Below are 26,725 nucleotides of genomic sequence, written 5' to 3' on the forward strand. Positions count from 1 at the left end.
TTCTAGTACATTTTAGTCAAAGGGCCCCTTTATTAGGCCAATTTATAATTATCTCTTAAACTTTTCTTACTGTAAATCACCTTGAATTCTGCTGCTTAATTAGACTATTAAATGTCCAAATCATTACCATTATTATTATGCCACAATTCTTAAACAGTCAAAAGAAAAAAGGAACTAAAACTCTACAAGGGCAAGCAGAGAGAGAGAGAAAAAAGTTGAGTTACAAAATCATTCCAATCAGGGAATTGAAGAAAACTAAAAGGAATTGTTATGACTGAGTTTTATTCAATTTCCCAGTAAGAAAACATTCAGTTTTACTCTATGTATTTATTATTAACTGCTGCTCTTAGAAACTGAATAAAACCTACATACCATCAGTTAGATGTGTGACCATAGGCATAGGCAAGCAAGTAAAACAGAACCAAACTCCACACTTCAGCACAAGCACCAGAAATAGTGTGAAGGTGACAAAAACAAGCAATAACTGTTGGTGTGCCATATCCTTTAATCGGTCTCTCTCAAAAAGACTCAACACGTACGTCAGGTGTCTGCATTCTGTATAACAAACACTTTTGGGGGCACCCAATATTTTCAAACAACAGAAACAATTTGGCACTCCTTCCAATATAAAACTTGCTCAGCAATGTGGGCACACAAAGGATTAATCATGTGGATTGAAAACACTGCCATGCTGACCACGACACCTTGGTAGTGCTTTCACTCCATGTGATTAATCCTTTGCAGGTACACAGTGCTGAATAAGTTTTATGTTGGAAGACATGCTGGATTCTTTGTGCTGATTGAAAATATTGGGTGCCACAAAAATTTTTTATTATATGGAATCCAGACTCTTAATTCAAGCTATCCAGCCGTAACATGGCCCATGTTGAGTCTTTTTGAGAGAGACTGAAGGATTTTGCACACTAACAATTATTCAATGTATTTTTATTGCCTCTGCTTGACCATAAACATATACATATACGAGGGGCCACTGAGAAACTCTCAGCCCAACCAAGAAGAGAATGATGTGGGGCCAAGAAACCTACAAACTATTCCCTACTTTTCTTGATACTTTTTGTTTCAAAGATATGAAAAGCACTTAACTCCATGACCAAAATAAGAAAGGGATTAAATAAGTACAAACAAAAAGCAATAAAGACAAACAAAGCAGAACAAATGGCCTAGAGAATAGGGACAGGAAAAAAAAAGTTTAATACATGTGACCCAACATGACCCGTGCTTTGGTGTGAAGCCTGCATCAGAGGTCTTAAAATCACAAAGTCATTTCTTGTTTAGAAAGATCTGATAGGAACAAAGTTTTGCCAACATAATTGCACAATGCCTTGTTAGGTGAAAATGAGATTAGAATGTTCTTGGCATCTTCATCTCATTTTCACCTAACAAGTAGAGAGCTGCACAGGAATGGGGGCAATGGGAATCTCATGGAGTCCATGGAGATCCCACAGGAATCCCCTCCAGAGTTGTGGAGATCTTATGGGAATGGGAGTGGTTAGTTTGAGGTTTCCACGGGTGCACTACCTTCCTCCGGGACCAGCCACACTTGCTTTCTTCAGGCAGCTGGCAGCGTTACTTCCCATACGTGGCTGGAAGTTAACCCAGAAGTCTTCCCTCTGATGTATTTTGCAACAGAAGGAAGCCCTCCCTCTGACATAAAACACGTCAGAGGGAAGGCTTCTAGGTTAGCCACCAGCTGCATTAGGAAAGAACACGGCCAGCGGCCTGAAGAGAGCGAGTGCTGCTGGACCCAGAGGAAATAGTACACCCATAAAAGCCATGTGGGAAGGAGGAAAAAAGATGCTGCATGGGCTGGGAAGATGTTGGAAGCATAGGCATTAGAATGTGAGAGCTAGGACCCCCAAAAAACTGGTGGTTGGAGGTTAGAAGAGTCAGTTATGGCTCTTCCAACTCTCCCACCTACCTTCTCCCTAACCACTGTAATTTTAAATCTTTGAGTAGCCAGCAGTGGCAATAAGGTAAGCTTGCTGCCATCAGCCTGCCCTGGAGACCTTCATTCTGCAGCATCCACCTATGCGGGAACAGGAAGTTGCTATGGAATGTAACAATAGATGACACCTTAAACTTTCATTCACATATCTCTAAATTGATTTCTTCATCTTTCTACGTTCTCCGTCAAATTCGATCCATCCGTTCATTTCTTCAACAAAGTTCACTCCGTATTCTAATACACTCCCTTGTCTTGAGCAAACGTCATTACTGTAACTCTGTTCTTATTGTACTCCCAAAATATCAATTATATTGTCTACAATTAGTCCAGAATACTGCAGTAAGATAATTTCATCACTGTTCTAAGTTTAATTACATCACACCACTTCTAAAATTAGAACACATCACTTCCCTTTCAAATACGATATCCTTTCTCACCAGATTCTATCGAGTAGTCTTCCCTTGTTTTTACATTGTGTTCTGGTTCCATTCCCACCACAAATAACCCTATGCTCTTCACAACAGCAGTTATTAGTCGTTCCTTCATTACAACAACTTTTCCTTGATTTCCATAGGAATTCTTCATTCTTTGTCATGGTTCCTACTCTCTGGAATTCTTTGCCTTTTTATCTACGTTCAGAAAAATCATTTGCGACCTTAAAGGTACAATTAAAGGCATACTACTTGTCCTTGGCCTTCAGTTCTTAATTTACTTTCTTTTGACGGCTACTTTTCTCAAAAGTTGTATTCCTGGCTTTATGAAATTAGTGTGGGCAGAACTAAATTCTCCGTTTCCTCCCCTACCATATTGTTCATCCCTTTACCCAACCTTTTTATTTTTATTGTAATCCACTGATTCCTTTTTTCTTCAAGTTCTCAATTGTATTTAACATTTTGTTTTAATATTTTGTTTCCTACCCTATTTAATTTTTTTTAACTTTGTTTATTTAAAATTTATTATATTGTAAACCACTTAGATTTACCTTCTGGTTTTATATTTGTGGTATATTAAATAAATTGAACTTGAACTTGAAGACTTCCAGGTCAGGTACACAGCAGCTAGCTTTCTTTGTTGCCACTGATGGATGCCTGAAAATTTAAAATTACAGTGGCTGGGGAGGAGGTAGGTGGGGAAGACGGGAGCTGGAGAGAGAGAGAGAAGTTATGTCATAGAATCCCATTGGAGGGAAAGAACATAAGCTTCATGGGCTGAGCTGAGAAATCAGGGGTGGGGTTGGGGGTTGTATTGTGAGGAGGCAGGAGGCAGAGGGCTGGGAAGACAGGGAAGGATAGATTCTGCATGGGTTGTGGGTTAGAAAGGGAGGGAAAAAGATGCTGCATGGGTGAAGTGGTGGGAAGGGAGGGAAAGAGAGATGCTGTCATATGAGGAGAGAAGAGGCATGGAGAATTGGACATAAATGCATGGATTGGCAGGGAAAGAGATGGTATACATGGGGAAAGGAAGAAAAAGGGAAAATTGTTGGACAATAGTGGTGGAGAGGATAGAGAAATATTCTATGTTGGGTGAAGATGGAAGGGTGGGATAGATGGAAAGGGATGCAAGAGATACAAATGTTGAACATGATGGTGGAGGGAAGGGAATAAGAGATATAGAATAGTGTTGGATATGGTTGATAGAAGAAAAAATGTTGGGCATGGAGCTGGTGGGAGTGACACAATATGCTGTACAGGAGCAAAGAGATGAGAGAGGGAGAAATGCTGTACTTGGAGGTGGGAGAGATGCACCCTGGACCCCCTGCTCCCTCTCTCTCTCTCTTCTTTCCCACTCCCTTTTCCAGAAGGAGAGGGAATGAGAGAGAGAGAGAGATGGTGAACAGTGAAAGAGAGAGAGAGGAAGACATGAAACACATGGGAGTGGAGGAGAGAGAGAGAGGAAGAAATGCAAAAGATAGGAAAACAGAAAAAAGAGAAATTGGAACCGACTTGATGGAAAAATAAATCTTCAGACAACAAAGGTAAAAAAAAGGAATTTATTAATTGAAATGTGTTAGCTTTGGGAAATGTATATAGTAGATGCCTTTGTATTCTGTTCAACAGAAAAGGAAATGCATTTCTGGTTTTATTTTTCCAGTGTTGAAGAACTTGTTGACCCTTGCTGTAGTTGGTGGGGATCCCCAAGCATCAGAACAAGTTGATATTATAGAATTAATGCCTAAATGGAGGAAAAGATCTCAGATTCTCCACTTAGGGAACATATGAATTTTCTCCCTATAGTATTGTGGTGTTTGGTTTCTTTCATCAATCAAAAAACCTCCATCCTATCCTAATAGCTAATCATTAACTATCCACTTTTTTTTGAAAAATTTTTTAAACTTATTTTTACATTAATGATAGCATCCTAATAATTGAATGAATCTAATAACTATAGCCACTATATTCTAATATGCTCAAAATGGCTTCATATCAAACTAAATGCAGAAAAGACAAATAACTTATCTACAATTGACGAAACACCCTAAGGAATTAAAGTGCTTCAGTGCTCCGAAGTAAAGTGCTGAATGCCATGTCCTCTTCGGAGATAAAGTGCTGAATGTTATATTGCACAATGTTCTTTCTCGCATAGAGATAAAGTGCTATATATTATATTACAATCCTCAACGGGTCCCGTTTCGCCCTTTAAAGCGGGCTTCATCAGATTGGTGATGTGAGAAGAAAGGATCAATCTTATATGAGTACTCGTTTCCTGATGAAGCCCGCTTTAAAGGGCAAAACAGGACCCTTTGAGGATTGTGTAATATAATATATAGCACTTTATCTCTATGCGAGAAAGAACATTGTGCAATATAACATTCAGCACTTTTTCTCCAAATGAGGACATGGCATTCAGCATTTTACTTCGAAGCACTGAAGCACTTTAATTCCTTGGGGTGTTTCGTCAATTGCAGATAAGTTATTTGTCTTTTGATAGCATCCTAATAATATTTGAATTAATCTAATAACTATAGCCACTATATTCTCTATGCTCAAAATGAAGCCATTTTGAGCATATAGAATATAGTGGCTATAGTTATTAGATTCATTCAAATAGTATTAGGATGCTATCATTAATTTTAAAAAAAGTTTTAAAAAATTTTCAAAAAAATTGATAATTAATGATTAGCTATTAGGATAGGATGGAGGTTTTTTGATCGATGAAAGAAACCAAACACCACAATACTATACAGGGGTGTCCAACCTGCGGCCCAGTGAAGTATTTTGTGTGGCCCCGGTCGAGGGCGATGCAGTGTTTTCCTCTGCTGCCCCTGGGTGTTTACCGTCTTGCCGGCTCCCTCCTCTGTCTTGCTGCAGCGTTTGTGCAGCCCCAGAAACATTTTTTTCGGCCAATGTGGCCCAGGGAAGCCAAAAGGTTGGACATCCCTGCTATAGGGAGAAAATTCATATGTTCCCTAAGTGGTGAATCTGAGATCTTTTCCTCCATTTAGGCATTAATTCTATAATATCAATTTGTTGTGGTACTTATTTTTGTTAGTTGATATACATCTTTCATGAATTAGTATGATCCCCAAGCATCACCAGCTGAGAGCCTCCTCCAAAGGTAGCCAGAACTCCCTTCTACCAAGCGTAACAGTTGCTGGCAGCATCTGTGAGCCACTGATGTGCCAGCATCTGTGACATAGGGATGCTGCTGCTGTCTGCGAAGTTTGGTAAAAGAGATTTTTGGCCACTTTCAGAGGAAGTCTTCAGCTGACATAGCTTGAGGGTCCTCATCAGCTGGAGTATTTATATTTTATACTTACATTAGAAGCTCTGGCAGAGACTGATTTATAAAGTATATATTCTTCCAAATTAATATTTCCAAATTAATACACTGTCTTTGCTTATTTGTAAATGGGTCTCTCTACCAAAGCCTCTAATTCAGTAGAATAATTAAATTAAATAACTATTTCTGAAGTTTATGGGTATGAGTGGGGATGGAAGAGATTACTTTGGATGGATGGGGATGGATTAATTACAGTGGGGATGGGTGGGGATGGTTGGGACAGGTAGGGATGAGCTAGCACTGCCAGCAGGCTTGCCAGCTCCAGCCTCTTGTGGTCTCTTCAGTCCCTACTAAATTGGAACAGGAAGTTATATCAGCTGTTTTGTTGTAGCAGGAACTGAAGAGATCACGAGAGGTTGTGGATATGGTGAGCTGGGTGGTAGTGCTCTACTTTAATCGCTAACACTGTTGGTAGGCTATAAAAGGTTAGTTAGAGAAAGGGAAGAAAAGAGAGCAACCAACTCGACCTTACCACGGAGGAAGGATAGATACCCAACCACAGGAGAGAAGCAGACAGGCAATCACTGAGGGAGGGAGGAGAGAGAAAGAAAGACTCAACCACTGAGAGAGGGAGGGAGGAGAGATAGAAAAATAGATACTCAATCATTAAAATAGGGAGGAAGGGAGAAGAAGATCACAGGTAGATTTGATGGGAGAAATAGATGCAGATGAAGGGTAAGGTGATCTTTGAGAGAACCAGATTTTGGAAATATGTATGGGAAAAACAAGTGAGATGGTGACAGGAGAGAAGGAGAGGAATGATGAGCACTGAGTAGTGGGGAGAGAAAGGGTAGGGAAGAGAAAATGAAAGAGAGGGTACCCTTGGAAGGGAAGGGATAAGAAAGGAAGGGGAGGGAGATGATGGTGCTCATGAATGGCAGAGAAGGGATGAAGAAATGAAAACTAGACAGATTTGAAAAGGAGGAAGAACAATATAAAGTTGATCGTGAAAGATGGATATAGTACAGGAAGTAAAGAAGACAGAAAAAGAAACTGTGAATAGACAGAGCAGGGAAGCAGAATCAGAGATGTGAAGTGAGTCAATTAGAAAGATAAAATTACTATATAATAAAGGTAAGATCTTTTTTATTTTTAGTTTAATAATGGGGTGGGGGGGGTAGGTATGTGATTTGATATATCACCTTTCTGTGGGACAACTGAAATAAAATGGGTCTTTTTTGAGAATTTATGTCTGCTATACAGGAGGAAATGTGAGGGGGTGCTTTATGCGATTAATTATGTGATTAAAAATTTTAATCATGATTAACCATGCAATTAAAAATTTCAATCAATGTACAACCCTACTCCAAACAGAGCTTTCTAAACAAGAAGGGACTTTGTGATTTTAAGACTCCCTGAGACAGGGCTCACGCCGAACTATGGGCCGTGTCGGGTCGTATGTATTAAATTGTTTCCTGGCCCTGTTCTCTAGGTCATTTGTGCTGTTTTGTTTGTCTGCAAGTCACTTAACTCTCCATTGCTCCAGGTACCACAGTTAAATTGTGAGCCTGCCAGGGCCAGTACCTGATTACTATTCAATGAAATGTAAACCACTTTGGGTGAATCTTCTCATGAAAAAAGGCAGTTAATCAATCCCAATAAATAAATTTCCCTCAACTCCTTTTTACAAAACCATAGTTCAGTTTTTAGTGTTGGCCACGGCAGTAATAGCTCCGATGTTAATAGAATTCCTATGAGTGTCAGAGCTTTTACCTCCATGGCTGGTGCTAAAAATACACTACTGTTTTATAAAAGGGGGGGGGGGGCGATTAAACTACACACTTTGGACTAGATGCCTATTTTTAAAAGAATTGTGTTTTGGGAGTTAGACACCTAACTTTCAATTAAATCCAGTTAACAATAATTATGAGGTATTAACCCCCTCTTTTACTACGGTGCACTAACTGATTAGCACGTGCTAATTGAATTAGCACGTGCTAAATGCTAACGCATCCATAGACTAACATACACGCGTTAGCATTTAGCACGCGCTGATTTGATTAACACGTGCTAATTGGTTAGCGCACCTTAGTAATAGAGGGCCTTAAAGTGTCAATTGTTGGAACCAATTAAGCCTATTAATCAATTAAGTTAGGTGCCTAACTTTAATTGGACTTTATGGAATTTGGGGATAAGTGCCTCTCCAGTAACAGCATGCTGCCTTCATGAAACTGGCAACTTTAACATATGTTCATAATGTGAAAATGCTGGGGATGCTTCTTCTTGTCGCCACATTAGATTTGAACTTATTGCAATACAACAGGGTTGTTTCAGGAAATTTCAAGATATTTGGGAGCCATTAACAAAGTATTGTAATGATTAGAAAAATCTTGTTTCCCTTAAATTTACAAGTTCAATTATGGGGTGGGAGGGAGGGTATTTTTATTGTTACATGTTGTATAAGTATTTATTATATGATAGATAAGGGTGGGGAGGGGGAGATAAGAGAATATTATATGTATCATTGTTGATTATTAAGTGATATATTTATGGTTATTTGTATGGATATGTTATCACACTTATTATAAGTTTAAAAATGAATAAAGAATAATAAAAAAAAAAGATTTGAACTTGCTGTACATTAAAATCTTGAATTATAGTGTATTAAGCCCAAACCTTAAGGTACTTTTGTAAAAGAGCCCCCCAGTTACTAATAACTGTGTTTAACAGTGAAATAAAGCATTGTAATGGTAGCTAACATTATTATTTTCTGCCCCAAAATGTAAATGAAAACTTTTTTTTTTTTTTTCAGAGCAGCAGCTGAATCATTTTAACTTGTAAAGTGATTTGATTATTTTTCTCCATATCATGCTTAATTTGATGGGAAGGAACATTTGAATGATTTTTATAAATAAAGATTTTTCCCTCAACCATGGAGACAGGATTTAATAAAAGTGATGAATTTCTTATTGTGGAGGAAGACCAAGATTTGCCAGACAATTTTATTGTGAGCTCCTCTTTTGCTCTCTATTTTAATGAGGACGTGTAAGGGCCGGACAAAAATCGGCAGCTTCCTGAATCCACAGGATCTCACCTTGCATCGTAAGGATAACTATAGCAAATTGTAACCAGTAAATTGTATATTATGTATATTAATATTAGACCCTAGTATGTATCAAGTTAGGATAAAAACTTGTATCATAAACTTGTACGGAAATTATGTACTGTATGTTAAACCTACACATTCTGAGCTTGTTGGGGCCAACGAGTCAGAAAATGAATTAAATAAATAAATAAAATAAATATTCATTTTGTGGTGGCTCCTTAATTGGAGATTCAAAGTCAGTGGTTTCAGGGAAAGAGAGGTTGATTTGGGCTTGAATCTTGTCAACAGCATTAACATTATGCGAGCCCTAAGCAGTGTTTCTTTTCTCAGATTCCTGGGAGATTCTCAGATACCACATGGATGATATTTAGGATGAGATTAGTGCATCAGATAGCGCTGAGTCAGAACTACAAGGTTTTACTTCTCAGTTGGTCTGTATCCTACAAGTGCAAACAACCCAGTTGAAAGAATGGAGGAGCACAGCTAGAGCTGAGCCCAATACCTCTAATCTAGTGAAGGCAGACAGAGGAACCTAGAAGCTCTGGGTGAGATATCTTTGTATTTCAGCTTACCTGAGTGTGATTTCTTACAAGCCTTCAGTAATAACTTTGGGATTTAGTCTGGGTTGATTTGGAAAAAAAAATTAAGCTTTATTAGCTTTCCATATCAGTCTCATAGTTTTGACTTAAAATTCATAGTGAAATAGATATCCAAAGACCTGGATTCCAGGAAGATTCAATAGGTGAATTTAAGAATGTTAATGCTGCTACTATTCAATATCTTACAATTCTTTGGAGGGAAAAAAAAACAGATTTGGAAATTTACTAAAAGGTTACATTTGAGATTCCTTAATTTTCCTAAGAGTGACATTTTTTATATTACAAGAAGGTGCTTATGGTGCCTTCTGATTTACTTCCACTTGTTACTAAAGCATTTTAACTTCCGCCTGGTTCCTCTGGGAGAGAGAGAAAGAGAGAGAAGAATGTGGCATGGAAGCTGTTTTAGTTGATAGTTTGATGTTACAGCTTTGCTGGTGGGTCTCAGTTGGAATTTCTATTAGTTTTGTGCTGAAGCAGGACAAGATTTGGAATCAAAGGAGCCAATTATCAGACTGTGGGAGGCAGCCCGGTTACCTCCCCTGGTCAATGGTGCACCTAAAAATTCAATGACAGGACCATATCTGGCCACCAATATTGAATTTCTGGTCCAGCAACATTGTCCTATTACCTTAAAGTGTTCTAATCTCTGGTAACAAAGGCTGATGTGATATCACAATGATCTTACACATGATTTCACAGTATTTCAAATTGCCTTTCTAGTGATTTTATGCGACAAGTAAGTTGATTCTCTGAGATTTTAGGACATTTGAAGCAGGCTTTTTAGCCGAAACACAACCCATGTTGAGTCACAATATTTATTTATTTCAATTTATATCCCGTCCTCCCCAAGGAGCCCAGAACAGGTTATACGATATTGTTCATACCATCTTATTGCTAATAAATCCCTTTTAGTTTGGTGATTTGGACTGCTCTGCTCCTTGTTGGATTTCTTTGTAATTGTGCAGAGGCTGATATTCCCTTTTGTTTGGTGGATATTGTACTTGTAACTCCAGTTATTAGTAACTAGGCCTTTTTGCATAAAATATGATGTATGCTAAAATAGCACGTTAGTGATAAAATAACATATCTTAATGGTAGCCCACATTGATAACTATGCCTCTATGAGGTGTAAGTTGCTAGTTTTCCTTTGATGTTGATGCTTTAGAAATTGAGAAATACAAAATGTTTGCTCCTACTGCATTTAAGTAGTACATACACATGCATTTTTGCATGTGTATGTAGAAAAGGGTATACAACAGCAGATATTCTAAAATACTACCGGAACTGGACAGGTGTCTAAAATGGGCACATGTCTAATTATTTTTAAAGATAAATGCAATCAAAGACAAACTTTGAAAATAGTAAAAACAGTAGTTAAACTTAAAGCTAAATTCACAATAAAAATGTGAAAAAAAAAATATAAGGGTGTCTAAATTTAAAGAAAGAGATACAAAGAGGGGAATTTTTGATATAACATCTAAGTCTAACTTTGGATGTTTCCCGCAAGATGTCCAAAAGTCAGGGCGGGGAAACATCCATTTTCGAAACTGTTAGATATCCAATTGTTTTTTTTTAAATAACCTATTTGGACATCTTGACTATCCAACCTTAGGATGCCTAACTTTTTTTTTGCAATTTTCAACCACAAAAACATCCAAATCCAGACCATTTGGACATGGGAGGGAGCCTGCATTGTAATGGACTAGTCACACAAACATACCAAGAAAGCAAAGAGGTACCTTAGAGAACACTTCTATGAACTTTATATAAAAGGTGCCAGATAAATATCTCACCATAACCTCCCTATTGTTTATGGTGAGTCCTCCAAATCTCCCCCCAAACCTACTATACTCACCTATCTACCTTATGGCTGCATATGGCAATATAGTAGGGTTTTGGTAGCCTCACACTTTCCATCATAAATGTAGTGCTTAGAGTGGCTTATGGGCCTGGGTCCTCCTCTCTATGGTTCACTAGCCCTCTCACCAGGCTACTTAAGAGTGCTGCTCCACTAGGCTTTCCCATACCAGGTGCTGCTGTTCTAGAGACAGTATTGTACTATTTCATTCAGATCTAAGTGGGGAAGGAGGGGGGTCAATGACCCCTATGGGAGTGTGGGGGTAACTACTTAATCCATCCAGTGGTCATCTGTGTTCCTTTTTGGCACTTAGACCCTTTTAAAACAGGTCTAGCTCTGGACATCTAAGTTCCATCCTAAACGTCTTGGGAAATGTTTATCACCACAATACGTCTATGTGCTAAGCTCACCCATAACACACCTCTAACATGCCCCCTCAAACTTTGGATGCACACCAGCTAAACAGCCTAGCAAGATGTCTAGAAAATTGACTTAAAAAATCTACACTTGGATGTTTTGGCGATAAAAAATTCCAAGTGCCGATTCATGACATTTTTAGAACATCTTAGTGTTTTGAAAATTCCCCTAAAAGACAAATCTACAGCTATTAGCTTAGCCATTGTAAAGTCAGAAACATGTTTCATATGATAGAGCAAGCTGCATTTTATTACAGCAGAAATATAACTTTCAGAGCCTGACTTGTGAGCTACATAATCACTCCATCATGAGAATAGGCAAGGTGCAATTTCTAAATACAGTGAAATATAAATAACCTTAATCTTAAGCGTTAATTCATGTAAACTATGGATATTTTAGGAGATCTATTATAGAATCCTAAATTTCCCAGTTAGTGTATTACTATTTATAAAAGATTGATGGCCATTTTTCCTATTATCTCACAGGAGCTAAAACAATATTGTGCGGAACTAATATCTAATTAACTTTAGTAAATCATTTATCACAACAAAAATGCACATTAAACAAAATTGTTCATCCCATTAAGACAAAAATATCTCATTGGATTATATCTCTCATGATATAATAGAAATTGGATATAATTTGGGTTTCCAGCCAAATAATGGAAAATGGAAAGCAGACTAATGAAAATATGGATCTTTTCAAACTCTGGTAAGTTAGCTATAAAACAATAAAGCAGGAAAGAAAGACTTTGGAAAGAGGCAGAGGTGAAAACATTTTTTAGGTGAGGGACTTGATTAGTAGAAATGGCCCCAGAGAAGCTTACAGCTTGGAAGAGGTGCTCCAGTTACCTCTTTGTGTTAAAAATGTGGCCCCTATAAGAAAGGCCCAGAAACTGCCAGATTGGTTGTAAGCAGTCTTGTTTACTTTCAGTAGGAATCAGCAATCTGTGTTACTGAGATACCACAGCCTGCAGACTCCTTTTGAAAATCAAAGTCTGATTAAAAACCTACCTTTGACGACACTTTGATAACTCCTTCCTCCCTTCATTTGGTACAACCATCCAATGCTTGCTATTACAGTAATAGAAAGGAAAGCCACGCACCCGAAAACTAAATTGTGGCTTTGCACGGTTTTGAATTGGTTATTTTTATTTGAAGTTACGAAATCTTTTTACAAAGAGTAAGATTAAATAATACAGTACCTGTGCACGTGAAAAATTTGGATTCGCCCACACTAAGCTCTACCTTGCTTAACGAAATAGAGACTTGAAGAACAGCTGAAAAACAAAAGGGAAAACACTGCAAATATTATAAAATTCAGTGTATTATTATTCTATAGGACATATTTACTGATCATGCAGAGGGACCAATACTGTAGAGTAATTTTTTAGCAGAGCATCTACGTTGATAGGGCAGAAAGAGGCCTATTATTTACCTATTTTATAACGACACATGCATCCATGTATCTTTATAAAACACTAGCACAAACCATATAATAATAGACCCATATATTTTAGGTGATTTTTCTGCTTTCATTACTGCTGATATATGCTGTGTTAGTTTTAACACTGTTGTTCCTGCTGCTGTGTTCAATTTTTGTGATGTTTGTATAGTATTCTACAATGATATAGAAACATAGAAGATAAAGACCATATGGTCCATCCAATCTGTCCATCTACATAATCCACTATCTCTGCCTCCCCTCCCCCCACCCGAGAGATTCCACATGCCTGTCCCATGCTTTCTTGAATACAGTCATTCTCTTAATGACCTTTTATTTATTTATTTTTCAATTTTCTATATTGAATGGTTTACATGAATTTATTCCAGTATTCAAGCATTTTTCCCTGTCTGTCCCGGTGGTTCACAATCTAATGTACCTGTGCCAATGGGGGGGGGGGATAAATGACTTCCCCAGGGTCACAAGGAGCAGTGTGGACTTGAACCAACAACCTCAGGGTGCTAAGGCTGTAGCTTTTCCACTGCTCCATACTATCCACCTTAATGACCTTAATGGTCGTTTCATGAATCCACTATCCTTTCCATGAAGAAGTATTTCCTGTGATTGCTTTTTGAGTCTATCCAACTTCAACTTCATCTTAAGCCCTCTCTTTTCACAGCTTCCTTTCAGATGAAAGAGACTTGCCTCCTGTTCATTTATGTCTTGGATACATTTAAATGTCTCAATCATATCCCCTCTATCTCTCTCTTGTCTTTCTTCTAAAGTATCATATTGAGGTCTATGAGTCTATTTTATGACTGATAGACTTTCATCATTTTAGTAGCAGCCCTCTGGACTGAAACCATCTTGGTTATATCTTTTTGAAGGTGAAGTCTCCAGAAGTGCACACAATACTCTAAACAGGGCCTCACCAGAGAGTTAGAGAAACTATCACCTCCTTTTTTCCTGCTGATAAATCCTATGCACCCAAGCTTCCTTCTGGCTTTGGATGTTGCCCTTTCTACCTGTTTGGCCGCCTTATTATCATCAAAAATTATCACTCCCAAGTTTTCTTCTTTCAGTGCAGAAGTGCTTCTCCTCATAAATGGTACAGCTCTCTTGGATTCCTGTAGTCCAAATCCATGACCCTGCATTTTTTATCATTAAATTTTAGTTGTCAATTTCTGGACCATTCTCCTAATTTAGCTAGATCCCTTCTCATGCTATCCACACCGTCTGGGATGTCTTCCCTATTTCAGAGTTATGCATCATTTGCAAAGAGGCAAATCTTACCCAACAGCCCTTCCACAGTATCACTCACAAGCAAATTAAAAACAGCTGGGGCAAGGTCCGATCCCTGTGGTACACCACTGGTAACATCCTTGTCCTCTGAGTGAACTCCGTTTACATCCACTCTTTTTTTTATTCCATTTAATCTGTTTCTTAGTGACTTTTCAGTCAAAACTGAGAGCACTCAAGTTGATTTTCAATTGCTTGTATGCATGGGGGTTTATTTTGTTTGTTTTTTATGTAAGCCGACAAGAATCAAAAGCCTGTATATTTTTTTAAAATACATAAATAACTAAATAAAATAAAATAGCAACTACATTGGGGACATTGATATTTATACCTGCTCAGGAGCAGACCTAAATGCAATCTAAACACATGGACATTAATCACGATTCTACTCACATTCTGCCTAAACTTCTCGACTGAGCGTGCTTACTCTATATGCTGGTTTGCACCATGTACACTTTTAGACATGGACTACTAATTTTATAAGAAGCCTTTTAGCTCTATAAAACAGCATTTTCTTACACAGGAAAATGGGTTATAAAATTACCTTCCAAATATCCACAAGGAAAATTGACTGAAGCTCAAACTACAAATGTCAAAGTGTAACACAACATCCTTTATGTCAATAAACATTTTCCCTATATAGCATAATGCATGCATATATTTTACTGGCTCCCCAGGCATTCTTAACTGCAGAATTTCCTCCAACTTATATCTGATGTATAATTATTGCGGAAATTAAAAAAGCCAAACTGCTTTCATTTGGCTATACAGAGAATGTGGTTGTTAATATGCACAACCAACATACTGTTTATGCAGATACACTTAGCACCAGTGGTGTAGCGAGGATGAGAGGCAGCCCTCCCTGGCCTTCTTCCCCACCCCACCCCCTGCCGTGCATGCACCCCCTTCTTGTTTCCCTTACCTTTTTAACTTTTCTGACGCTAGTAGCATGCCCATGTCAGTGTCAAGTTTGACCCTTGACATCACTTCCTAGGCGAAGGACCCAGAAGTGACTTCGGAAGTGACTTTAGAGAGAGCACCAATATGGGCAGCAATGTTGCTCGCACCGGAGAAGTAAAAAAGGTACATGGGAAGGCAAGGGGTGCATGCGCACGGCAAGGGGAGGAGCACGGGGTGGAGAGGAGCACCCCTAGCAAGACAGCGCCCGGGGAAGACTGCCCCCTTTACTACGCCACTGCTTTATTTAGAAGAGGTACATGCAGCATTAACAACCTGTTAGTCAGTTAGTGATCAGTAAGTCTAGCATGTTAATTCCAGGGAGTACTCCATGCCCATGGGCCACCCAGTAACACCTCCTAACCAAAAAACTATTAATACATGTCTTACTATTCTCTAGAGGTTTATACAGGAACAGGGATGGAGACAAAAAAAGTCATTGAAAGATAATGGGGATGGGGACCAGATTATATCCCTGTATACGAAGGGTGCTGAAAAGTTCTCAATCCAACCAACCTTCTAAATTCTGAGTGTTATTTTGCAACTGTAGCTGAAGAGTGTTATTTTATTTTGCAAAGTTCCAATTTTCAGAATGGTAATGCTATGTTTTGACATTGTTTCAGATCATTGATTGAGCCATGCCAATGAAAAGTGTGGAATTTTCAAGTATGGAACTCCGAGCCTTCATGAAGTTCCTATTCCTGTAGAAGAAAACTCCAAAGGAAATCCATGAATGTATGATGCAAACACTGAGTGACAAATGCCCATCGTACTCCATAGTGAAGTGGGCAAACTTTCAACATAGAGATTTTGAGATCAAAGATTCAGCAAGGTTTGGGAGGCCTTAAACGTTGTCAGCTCCTGAAGCTGTTGACCATGTCCATGACCTGATTTTGGCAGATTGGCAAATATTTGCTAAAACAATTGCTGAGGCATTACAAATATCCAGGGAATGTGTTGGGTATATAATCCAAGAACAGCTGGGTATGCAGAAGCTGTCAGCCAAGTGGGTGCCCAAATGTTTGAATGCTGAAGAAAAAAGACATTGAATGGATATTTCCAAATTGATTTTGCAGTATTTTCAGTGATTTGGTGCCAACTTTTTGGAACGACTAGTTACTGTTGATGAAACATGGTTACTTCACTGTGATCCTGAGACAAAACAACAGTCCATGCAATGGCGGCACTCAAGTTCTCCAAGGCCAAGGAAATGCAAGACCCAAAAGCCAAAAAGAAAGGTCATAGCCACAGTGTTTTGTGATGAGGAAGGTGTTGTAATGACTGACTATCTTCCAAGGGGCCAAGCAGTTAATGCAAAATACTATTGTAACTTGCTGTGCCAATTAATGGAGACATTGAAAGAAAAAGGAGAGGAAACCTGTGGAAAGGAGTTCTCTTTTTGCAAGACAATGCTCCTGCACACAAGGCTGGCAAAACGATGGACATTTTGATGCAGTTGGAGTTTCAATGCATGGACCATTCACCCTACTCACCAGATCTTCCTCAATTTAACTATTTTCTGTTTCCAAACCTTAAAAGAGTTTGAAAGGGTAACAATTTCAAGTGATTTGGAGGTGATTGCAGCACTGGAGCAGACATGAGAGTATTTTTGAAGGGTTACAGAAACTTCAGACACAATATGCCAAGTGTGTTGAACTTAGGGGTGAATATGTGGAATAACTTTTAAGTTTCATGGCTTCACATCATTTCGTTCTTGGTTGGGATGAGACCTTTTCAATACCCCTCTTACACCTTGACTCAAAAACAACACCAACATCTAAGTAAAAAAAAAAAAAAAATTGAAAAAGGAGTTGATCATGATGAAAACTGATTCATGTGTTGCTATTTTAGCACCATTTAAAGAATATCACTCGGGGACAAATTCTATAAAAAGCGACCAAAAGTTAGGCACCAAAATAGGCACCGTTCAGCATGATTCAAGTAAAATTGGGTGCTGTTCAGTGAATCACGCTGATTGGCACCTATTTTGGAGGCGCCCAATAAATAGGCCAATTCTAGGCACAACTAAAAGGCAGCCATGCGAGCGCTTAAGCATGCTTAAGAGCAGCGATTCTGTAACAAGGCACCTAAAATGTAGCCACGCCCACGCCTAACATGCATAGCGCCTATTTTTTTGAAGGCCACTTACATTTTTAGAGGCGCCATGTTACAGAATCACTCTTTCTTGATAAGCGCCTGTTTTGATTAGTGCTGATTAAAAAGCTTAATTAAGCTTGATCTTCAATTTAGATAGGCGTTTATCTAGGTGGGCGCCTCCAAAATAGGTCCCTAACATTAGGCGCTGGTTACAGAATTTGGGCCTTAATGCACATATTTTTAAAAATGCACATGCAAGCCATGACTCTGCTTGTGCTTTAATCAAACTGAATTTTAGTACCGCTGTTTCTTCTAAGCAGAGCATGTGAGCAATTGCTCATAAATTCTAGGAACGTCGCTCACAGATTTTACACATGATCGATCACAAAAATATTTGAAAATCTGGAAAATTAGTGGCTTTTAGAACTTGTTGCTCAAATGAGAAAAATGCTTAGAGGGATTGCCTAGTACATGTCTATAATAAAGCTACATACAAGTAAGTATTTTCTTGTCATTGCCCATAAATGTACATACAGGGTAATTTGACAGATATGCTTGAAAATTTCCTCATAAAATAACTCTCATAGAAACTGGATTGCAGACACATTTAGGTCTCACTCTTGGACCACCTCTAGACTGTCCCAAGTCAAGCAGATATATTCATTTAGTGGTAATTTTTTAAGTTATTTGAGGATATACTACAACATCTTGCATGCCTAAGTAGGTCCTTGTAAAATTACCAGGGATTTATGCACATTAAAACAAGGGTTGCCTACTTTTATGTGGTATACGAGGGTCCTTCAAAAAGTTTCTGCACTTTCAAATTTTCGTGGGAAATAGATGGGGCTAGTGAAGTAGTAGGGGGGGAGGACAACCGTTCCGGGTTCTATCTTGGTGGGGGCACCGGCACTTCTCTGTCCCTCCACGCGCCACACTTGCGCATTCCCTTTCCCCCGTACCTCTTTAAATTTTCACCAGCATGAGCAAATTCTCTGGCCTGCTGCTCGCACCAGCCTGGCTCCCCTCTGAAATCACTTCCTGGTTACAGCACCAGGAAGTGATGTCAGAAGGAAAGTCAATGCCGGCACGAGCAGCAGGCCGGAGAAGCTGCTCAAGCAGGCAAAGTTTTAAAGAGGTACAGGGGAAGGAAGGGTGTAAGTATGACATAGGGATAGGGAAGGAGTGGAGGAGGGGGTAGAAAGGAGGCTGCGAGGGGTGCCACTGCCCTGGGGTGCCTCCTACCCATGCTATGCCACTTGCTGGGGTGGCTCAACTTGCAGGTAGTGAGAGAGCTGTCAACGCTGTGGTGAAGTCGGCTGCTAAACTTAAAATTTGCACCAAATAATAATGAATAAAGTGATGCAATTTGCTTTTGAGACATTTAATAGTGTTAAAAAAAACCCCAAGGGCTCCTTTTACAAAGCCGCGCTAGCAGTTTTAACGCACGCACCAGATTAGCGCGCGCTAGCCAGAAATATACCACCTGCTCCAAAGGAGGCGGTAGCGGCTAGCACGTGCGGCAATTTAGCGTGCACTATTCTGTGCGTTAAGGCCCTAGTGCGGCTTTGTAAAAGGAGCCCCAAGTGTGGAAACTTTTTGAAGATCCCTTGTATATGTAGGCATTCTTAAGTTTAGAGAATGGGGCTAGGGGGTAAATGGATGTAGAATTGGCACTAATTCTATGCAGCACATGCCCATACCACATTATTCCTTTCCTGCTTAGGTACCCTTTGAAAAAATGATTATCCTTGTGCCCTGGAAATAAATCACTTCTATAGTGAACATCTGCTACTGACCTCATAAGTATTTTTGAATACTGATGCTTGTATTTTTAAATAGTAATATTTTCAAATACATTTGTTCCATGGCATGTAAATTACATTTTTGTTTCTGGTTTTTAACTAAACTACAGAGAAATATTGTGGCTGTATCACAGAGTGAAAGAAAATCTTTACATATGGTGCTTTAATATTTTTATCTGATGCAGCTAGCAGACCATCTGCCCAGCTTTCCAAGAGATATTTTCTTTATTTGTATTGCTCTATGCAAATAGAACTGGAATATGTCATTTTAAATAAAGTAGACGGAGAAAATAATATTTAAATGAGAAGCATCTAATTTAGTTTATTTACAGATTTGCTTAAGTGTCTTTCAACAGCACAACAAGGTGGTGTATGTACGCCAGTGACAGGAATAGGCCAGGAAGATTTGGAAGAGGAAAAACACTCCATGGCACAGTCAAGTAAGCCTACAGAAGGCTTTAGCTACTAAAAGCCTGGAGAAAAAGTCAGTGGATCAATATTTAAACCCTGCAGTTAACACTTTTTAAATGCCAGCTAGAGCATTTAAACATTTCCCACCAATATTAAGGGCTCCTTTTACAAAACCGCGTTAGCACATGTGACTTTTAATCACGCGCTAACCCCCGCACTAGCTGGCAGTTTAGCGTGCGCTATTACGCGTATTAAACCGCTACCGCGGCTTTGTAAAAGGAGCCCTAAGTCTGCGGCAGTCAGCATTTTATAAATACTGGCCACCACTTAAGTCTAGGTGGATTAGAATTAAAAAATAAATAAATAAATAATGGGCTGATTGGATGGACAGTTCAGGTATTTATCTGCCGGCTAGATCACATTCTTACTATCCTGTCATCAATTTCCCTTTTCACTGTCTACCATCAGCTTGCCACCTCTTTCACCCCCTCCAGTTTTTCACTAACTCAATCTTCTTCCCCCATCATGTGCCCTCTTTTTATTTATCCCCTCCTTCCATCATGTACCCTTGTTTTCTACTCCTTCCATCCAGCATCTGCTCCCTTCTCTCTCCCATCCGCATTTCCATCCAGCATAGGCTCCCCCTCTAACCTCCCCACTAACATCCAATGTCTGCCCTTTCTCTCTCGCCAACCATCTCTCGCCAGCATCTGCCCCTTGTCTCTCCCTTCCCACCCCCCACTTCCATTAGCATCTGCCCCCTTTCTTTCCTTCCATCACCCTACCATACCAATATCCTGCTCCTTTCTCTCTCCCTTCATCACAATGCCATGTAGCAAGGTCCCACGATGACTGTATCTGCCAGCTCTGCTCGGAAGAAGTAAGTGATATTGGAGGGGTTGGACTGGCAGATGCAGGGAGTTGCTGCAAGGTCCTGTGATGACTGCAGCTGCCGGTCCACCCCCTCCGATGTCACTTACTTCTTACGACCAGAGCCGCCAGACATAGTCATCATGAGACCTTCCTGCACCTCTGACGTTACTTGTTCTGGAGCAGAGCCAGCATACACAGTTTTCCCGGGACCTTGCTGCACCTCTCCATAGCTGCCGACTGCTCAGGAACAAGAATGTTTTAATAAACTTAAAACTTGAAGTATGTCAGAGGGGTGGACCAACAGTCGCGCTGAGGTGCAAGTTCCGTGGCAGAGTAGGGCGGGAAATTCCGGACCCAGCCGGCTGTGCACCCGGGGCAGTCCGCCCCTCCCCCCCCGGGTACGCCACTGCATCTCAGACTAGCTTCTTTCTAAAAACTTTATAGCTCTATAGCAGCTTTCTGGCAGGTGTTTCTGACTGCCCTGTGATATGATAGCTTAGCCGCTATAGCTCAATAAGTATAAGCCCCGTGCTCATCTTTCACAGGTCATAAGTTCAAATCCCAACCAGCTCCCTAGCACATATTTTAATTGTGGCATTCTACCTTGTAAGTGCACCTTGATGATCTCACAATGAGGTCAACTTTGTGCAGCTGCAAACCACCATTTGCTAAGGTCTGTATCGGTTTTTAAGCTTTTGCAAATGGTTATGTATGCAATCTATATATTTTTATCATGTGCTTTCTTTGCTTTCAAGAATGATCTGATTGGACCACTGTTGAGTCAGAAAAAAGGTGTGTCATAGTTTTTAGCAAGAAAACTAAAGCTATGTTTTTCATGTGCTATGCTTCAGTTAATAGATCTCAAATTGGGCACTCTCTGCTTGTCCTTGCCTCCTTCTTGTAAAAATATCCAAACCACCACAGTTTCAACAAAATTGGATTTATTATTGACCGCAGCCATAGAGCGCATACATCATAACTCGCCAACGTAAACAACATTACAAACCAAAATTCTTCAATCAGTACAATAATCATTTCTTAGTAAACTCCATCTGCTTGAACATTGAACAATCTCTTGTATCATTTACTTAAACATTCAAATCAATGCCAGATTCTCAGGAGGGTGCTGTTCAAGCATTCCCCCCTTCCCCCCACAATCTTCTTCTGGTGATAGAAAAAACTTCTCCTGCATGGCTGTAGCGCCTTGCTGCCTTGCCTTCTTCCCTGTGCTACTCTTCCTGGCTCCTGTCCCTACTTCTTCCTCTAGGACCTGATCCCTCTGCCTTCTCCCTGATTGGCCTAACCCTCTCGTCCTATCCTTCTCCTACCCCCTTTCTCTCCCTAGCCTTCCCCCCCCCCCCCCCCCCCGTGTTGCTCTGGGTCAGCCCTCGGCCCATTTGTGGCCGCTTCTCCTTTAATCAAGGAGGTAGCTTATCCTTTTCCTCTAATTAGCAAATAGCATTGCTGTTTGCTGAGAAAAATAGAAGGGTTTGCATGCAATATCTTTGCATTAATGTGCCCTGTTTATGTGGTGCCTTATTAAATGTATTTTGATCTTAATAAAGCAAAAATAAAAACCAAGAGAGCTATTTAACAGATTGCATTAAGGACATCCAAACTGTTCTGGAAGAACGTCCATAGAGTGCCTAAGTTCTGTCCATAGAACTTAGGTCTATCTGAAGCCTAAACTGTGCTCAAAAGTAGACTTCCTTACAAAGCCTATAAGACCCAGTTTTACAATTGCTATTCAGCTTGCTAGCTCACTCTGTAGCACAATGGTTAAACCTATACCCTTCTATCCTAATGTTGCTGGTTTGAATCCCACTCACTCTGTCTAATGGAAGAAAACTAAATAAAAGCATTAAAGAGATACAACGCCTAGTATTACAATTATAATGAAAAACAGCATAAAATTGCCATTCTAATTAACATTAAGGACATTGGATGTCTAAATCTCACCTAAAACCTGATTCTCTAAAGGATGCCTAAAAAGTTAGACGCCTAAACAGTGCTGAACTCTGCTGATCGCAATTCTACAAAGGACGCCTAACGTAGGCACCTAAACGACACCTAACCTTAGACAAATTTTACAGAATCAGGGCCAAAATGTTTGTCACCAGAAATGGCCCATCATATCTAGATTGAACACTGGCTGCAGGCAGTCAAAATATGCTAAATATGAGGGGATATTTTTAATGCAAGCATTCTCATCTTGAAAGTATTGATGGTATTTGTGGAATATGGGCAGTGAACAGAATGTGTTTGATGTTTTTTTTTGTTTTTAAATTATGTATGTTTTTATTTTAATCTACTTAACTGTAAGCAGCCTAGACCTGTAATAAATAAATAAATAAATAAAAAAGGCGCAGCATAAAGTCTATAATTTTGTGAAGCTTGTATACGCTTGGAACTAGAAAGGGGAGAGAGGAAAGAAAGATCTTGGGTGACAAAAATTAAAGGAAGGCCCACAAATATGTTTGCCTTTGGCCTATGATTGTTTAATCCAGCCTTAGCTGCCATCACAGCACAGTTCTGAGTACCTGTACACAAAATAAACCAAATCAGGAAAAAAATAAAAAAGCTTTACAAACATTGTATTCTCAATAACTCTTTAGCGAAGCATGTTCTAAATCAATACAACCCATAACTTTCAACATTCTGCTGAAGGTATGGAGCCCATTTTATCAGATCCCGTTGAACAATTCAGCATTGGAAATTGGAATTGTTAATGAGTCTGACACACTGAGTTTCAGAAAGCCTTAGTGGGCTCCAGGGGATGGCAAATAATGCATATTGAAAAGTGTCAGGAGTTTACCCTTAGAGAAAGAATGGGGAAAATAATTATTAGTTCTGAGAAACTGGGCTCTAAGAGCTTTGCTTTTTTTTTTTTTTTTTTATATTGATTTTAAAGCCTGAGAGGAAAACTAGATGTTCTTACATATTTTATTAAACCTTGAACTAAGTTCCCTGGATCTAATATATTCTGTATGACACACCTTTTAAGAAAAAAATGTCATGCTCTAATTATGATGATTTATACTGTTCTTGGAGCCTATTTTATACAGAAAGTAGAAATTGGAATTGAGATATTAAGATGAGTTCAGGTCCAGTGATATTTTAGAAAAGAGTCTGCTGGGGCAATACTTTTTTTTTCTAAAATACCCAATGGGCTACCTGTTTATTTGCTGGCATGTGCAATAGAAGTAGCCATTTTACAAGCACAAACATGGAAATAAATGAATGGTATGGTCCTACAGTTTCCACGTGGAGGTATCAGAATTGGTGCAATTCCATATAAGGTGACTTTTGACTTTGGGGAGTCATGCCAGCTCAGCTGATCAGGGATTCCCCTGCCACAATCAGATGAGTCGGCAGGGAGAGCAGCAGCGGGGCAGAAGAAAATTTTGACAGAAGGGTTGAGGGGGAAAATGGTGTGCCTAGTGATTGTTCTTCTGATCAGGTGCCAGGTACAGTTCTCTCCCACCCCCCTTTTACTGGGGCTGCTCACCACAAATAGCATGCATATAATTTGCATGCTATTCATGCTGAGCATCACCAGTACCTGAAAAATCACTCCCACCACAATATTTTTTACCATGGTATCAGAGCTTTGTGCATCTTGCCCTCTGTCTTTGGCTTATTCTTTTGTTTATACCATGGAAGGTGGTAACATACCAGAAACCAATTCAGTATATCAACCAATTCAGAATTGCTGCAATTCAGATTGCTGCTGCTGGGTCAGATCAGTGGTCCATCATGCCCAGCAGTCCACTCACGCGGCGGCCCTCTGGTCAAAGACTAGTGCCCTAACTGAGGCTAGCCCTACCTGCGTACGTTCTGTTTCAGCAGGAACTTGTCTAACTTTGTCTTGAATCCCTGGAGGGTGTTTTCCCCTATAACAGCCTCCGGAAGAGCGTTCCAGTTTTCCATCACTCTCTGGGTGAAGAAGAACTTCCTTATGTTTGTACGAAATCTATCCCCTTTCAACTTTAGAGAGTGCCCTCTCATTCTCCCTACCTTGGAGAGGGTGAACAACCTGTCCTTATCTACCAAGTCTATTCCCTTCAGTACCTTGAATTTTTCAATCATGTCCCCTCTTAATCTCTGTTTGAGGGAGAAAAGGCCCAGTTTCTCTAATCTTTCACTATACGAGAACTCCTCCATCCCCTTAACCATCTTATTCGCTCTTCTCTAGACCCTTTCGAGTAGTACCATGTCCTTCTTCATGTACGTCGACCAGTGCTGGACGCAGTACTCCAGGTAAGGGCACACCATGGCCCAGTACAGCGGCATGATAACCTTCTCCGATCTGTTCATGATCCCCTTCTTTATCATTCCTAGCATTCTGTTCGCAGAAGCAGTTATTTTGCAACTTCCATGTGCATGTTGTACCAGTTCCATGTGTACCTTCGTAGAGCTGCTGCCTTAGTACCCTGATGTTGTGAGATCAATCCCCAGTGCTGCTCCTTGTGACCCTGGGCAAGTCACTTATCCCCTCTTTTACTAAGCCTTGGTAGAGGTTTCAACCGCGGCCTGGAAAGCTAAATGCTCTAACACTGCTTCAACGATCATAGAATTCCTATGAGCGGCGGAGCATTTAGCATCCTCTACCACAGCTTACTAAAAGGGGGGATGCCACAGGTTCAAAATAAGTAACTGTATATATGGAAACTGCTTTGAATGTGTAACCACAAAAGGCAGTATACAAGTCCCATGTCCCCCCTCCCCTATTTTACAAACCTACATGTGTAAATATTATCAATTAGGACGTAAGAACCAAACAAAAACTGCAGACAATGTACACGATGCAGGCAAGAATTTATTGTACCAAAGTTAAAATGCAGTAATAAAAAACCTTTTTACCAATCAAGAAAAACCTTTTTACCAATCAAGAGACCCAACACGGTCTGTATTTCAGACAACACGCCTTCGTAAGGGGTTCTAATGAATAAAAATACAATACTGAAATGTTCAATATTAAGAGAACTAAAATAACTAATAAAAAATAAAATGAAATAAAATAAAATAAAATGAGAGTGGTGTTGCCATGCCATGCTTGAAGGAGTGTGATAATAGAATATCAACAGGATGGATGATATTTGTTAAGGGATCACAGTGCAAAACAAACTGACACAAAATTGAAAATGGAAAAAAAACATAAAAATATGTAAAGAGAACAACATGCAGTGATTATGATCCATGTTGCTCTTGATAGCAGTTCATTTTCATTATTGTTTATAGTACGTTTTAATTTTATTAAAGAAATTTAACTATAGGCCTTATATATATACTTTTTATGATGTTTTTATATGATGTTATGCTTTTATATGTGTTTTATGATAGTTGTTACCTTCATTTTTTGTGGTACATTGTATACCTTATTTACCATGGTAGGTGCAAAGTTCAAGGTTCAAGGTTTATTAACATTTGATTTATCGCTAAATCTGATTACAAAGCGATGTACAAAATAAAACATAAAATATCGAAATACAAAATTAAAACTCATCACAACTCAATGTCACAAATTGGCACCTCTGGTTATATAGAGATCCACCTTTTGTTCCTGTGTCACGTTTTCCATTTTTTGTTTTCACTTCTTTTGTTTCTTGTTATCTGTTTTTGTCTCCACCCTTTTTTTTATTAACTTTTGATTCACTGCATGTTGTTCCCTTTACATATTTTTATGGTTTTTTTCCATTTTCCATTTTGTGTCATTTTGTTTTGCACTGTGATCCGTTAACAAATATCATTCATCCTGTTGATATTCTATTATCACACTCCTTCAGGCATGGCATGGCAACACCACTCTCATTTTATTTTATTTTATTCTTTATTAGTTATTTTAGTTCTCTTAATATTGAACATTTCAGTGTTGTATTTTTATTCATTAGGACCCCTGATGAAGGCGTGTTGTCCGAAACACGGACCGTGTTGGGTCTCTTGGTTGGTAAAAAGGTTTTTTATTATTGCATTTTAACTTTGGTACAATAAATTCTTGCCTGCATCGTGTACATTGTCTGCAGTTTTTGTTTGGTTTTCCTGTTTTGGAGGTTTTTCTGCAGATTCAGTTAGATTTCTTTTTTTGTTGTTGCTCAATTAGGACGTGAGACCTCAATTTTTAATTTGGTTTCATTTTGGACACGGACAAACTTCATGGGATTAAATAAAATGACTCCC

The 26,725-nt window shown here is 39.3% G+C and overlaps 1 protein-coding gene across 3 annotated transcripts in view; it reads right to left on the reverse strand.

Annotated features, from left to right (window-relative positions):
- NCAM2 (neural cell adhesion molecule 2) overlaps positions 1-26,725 on the reverse strand; it is a 600,622-nt gene that overhangs the window by 344,928 nt on the left and 228,969 nt on the right. For 2 of the 3 annotated variants that reach the window (XM_033943259.1, XM_033943260.1), the window contains exon 2: positions 12,871-12,945. The exons of the other annotated variant lie outside the window; for it this stretch is intronic. In XM_033943259.1, coding sequence (XP_033799150.1) covers positions 12,871-12,945 — 75 coding nt within the window. The remainder of the gene's footprint in view (positions 1-12,870; positions 12,946-26,725) is intronic. 3 annotated transcript variants of the gene reach the window in all.

This window comes from Geotrypetes seraphini, chromosome 4 (assembly GCF_902459505.1).
Source record: "Geotrypetes seraphini chromosome 4, aGeoSer1.1, whole genome shotgun sequence".
NCBI classification, from domain to species: Eukaryota; Metazoa; Chordata; class Amphibia; order Gymnophiona; family Dermophiidae; genus Geotrypetes; species Geotrypetes seraphini.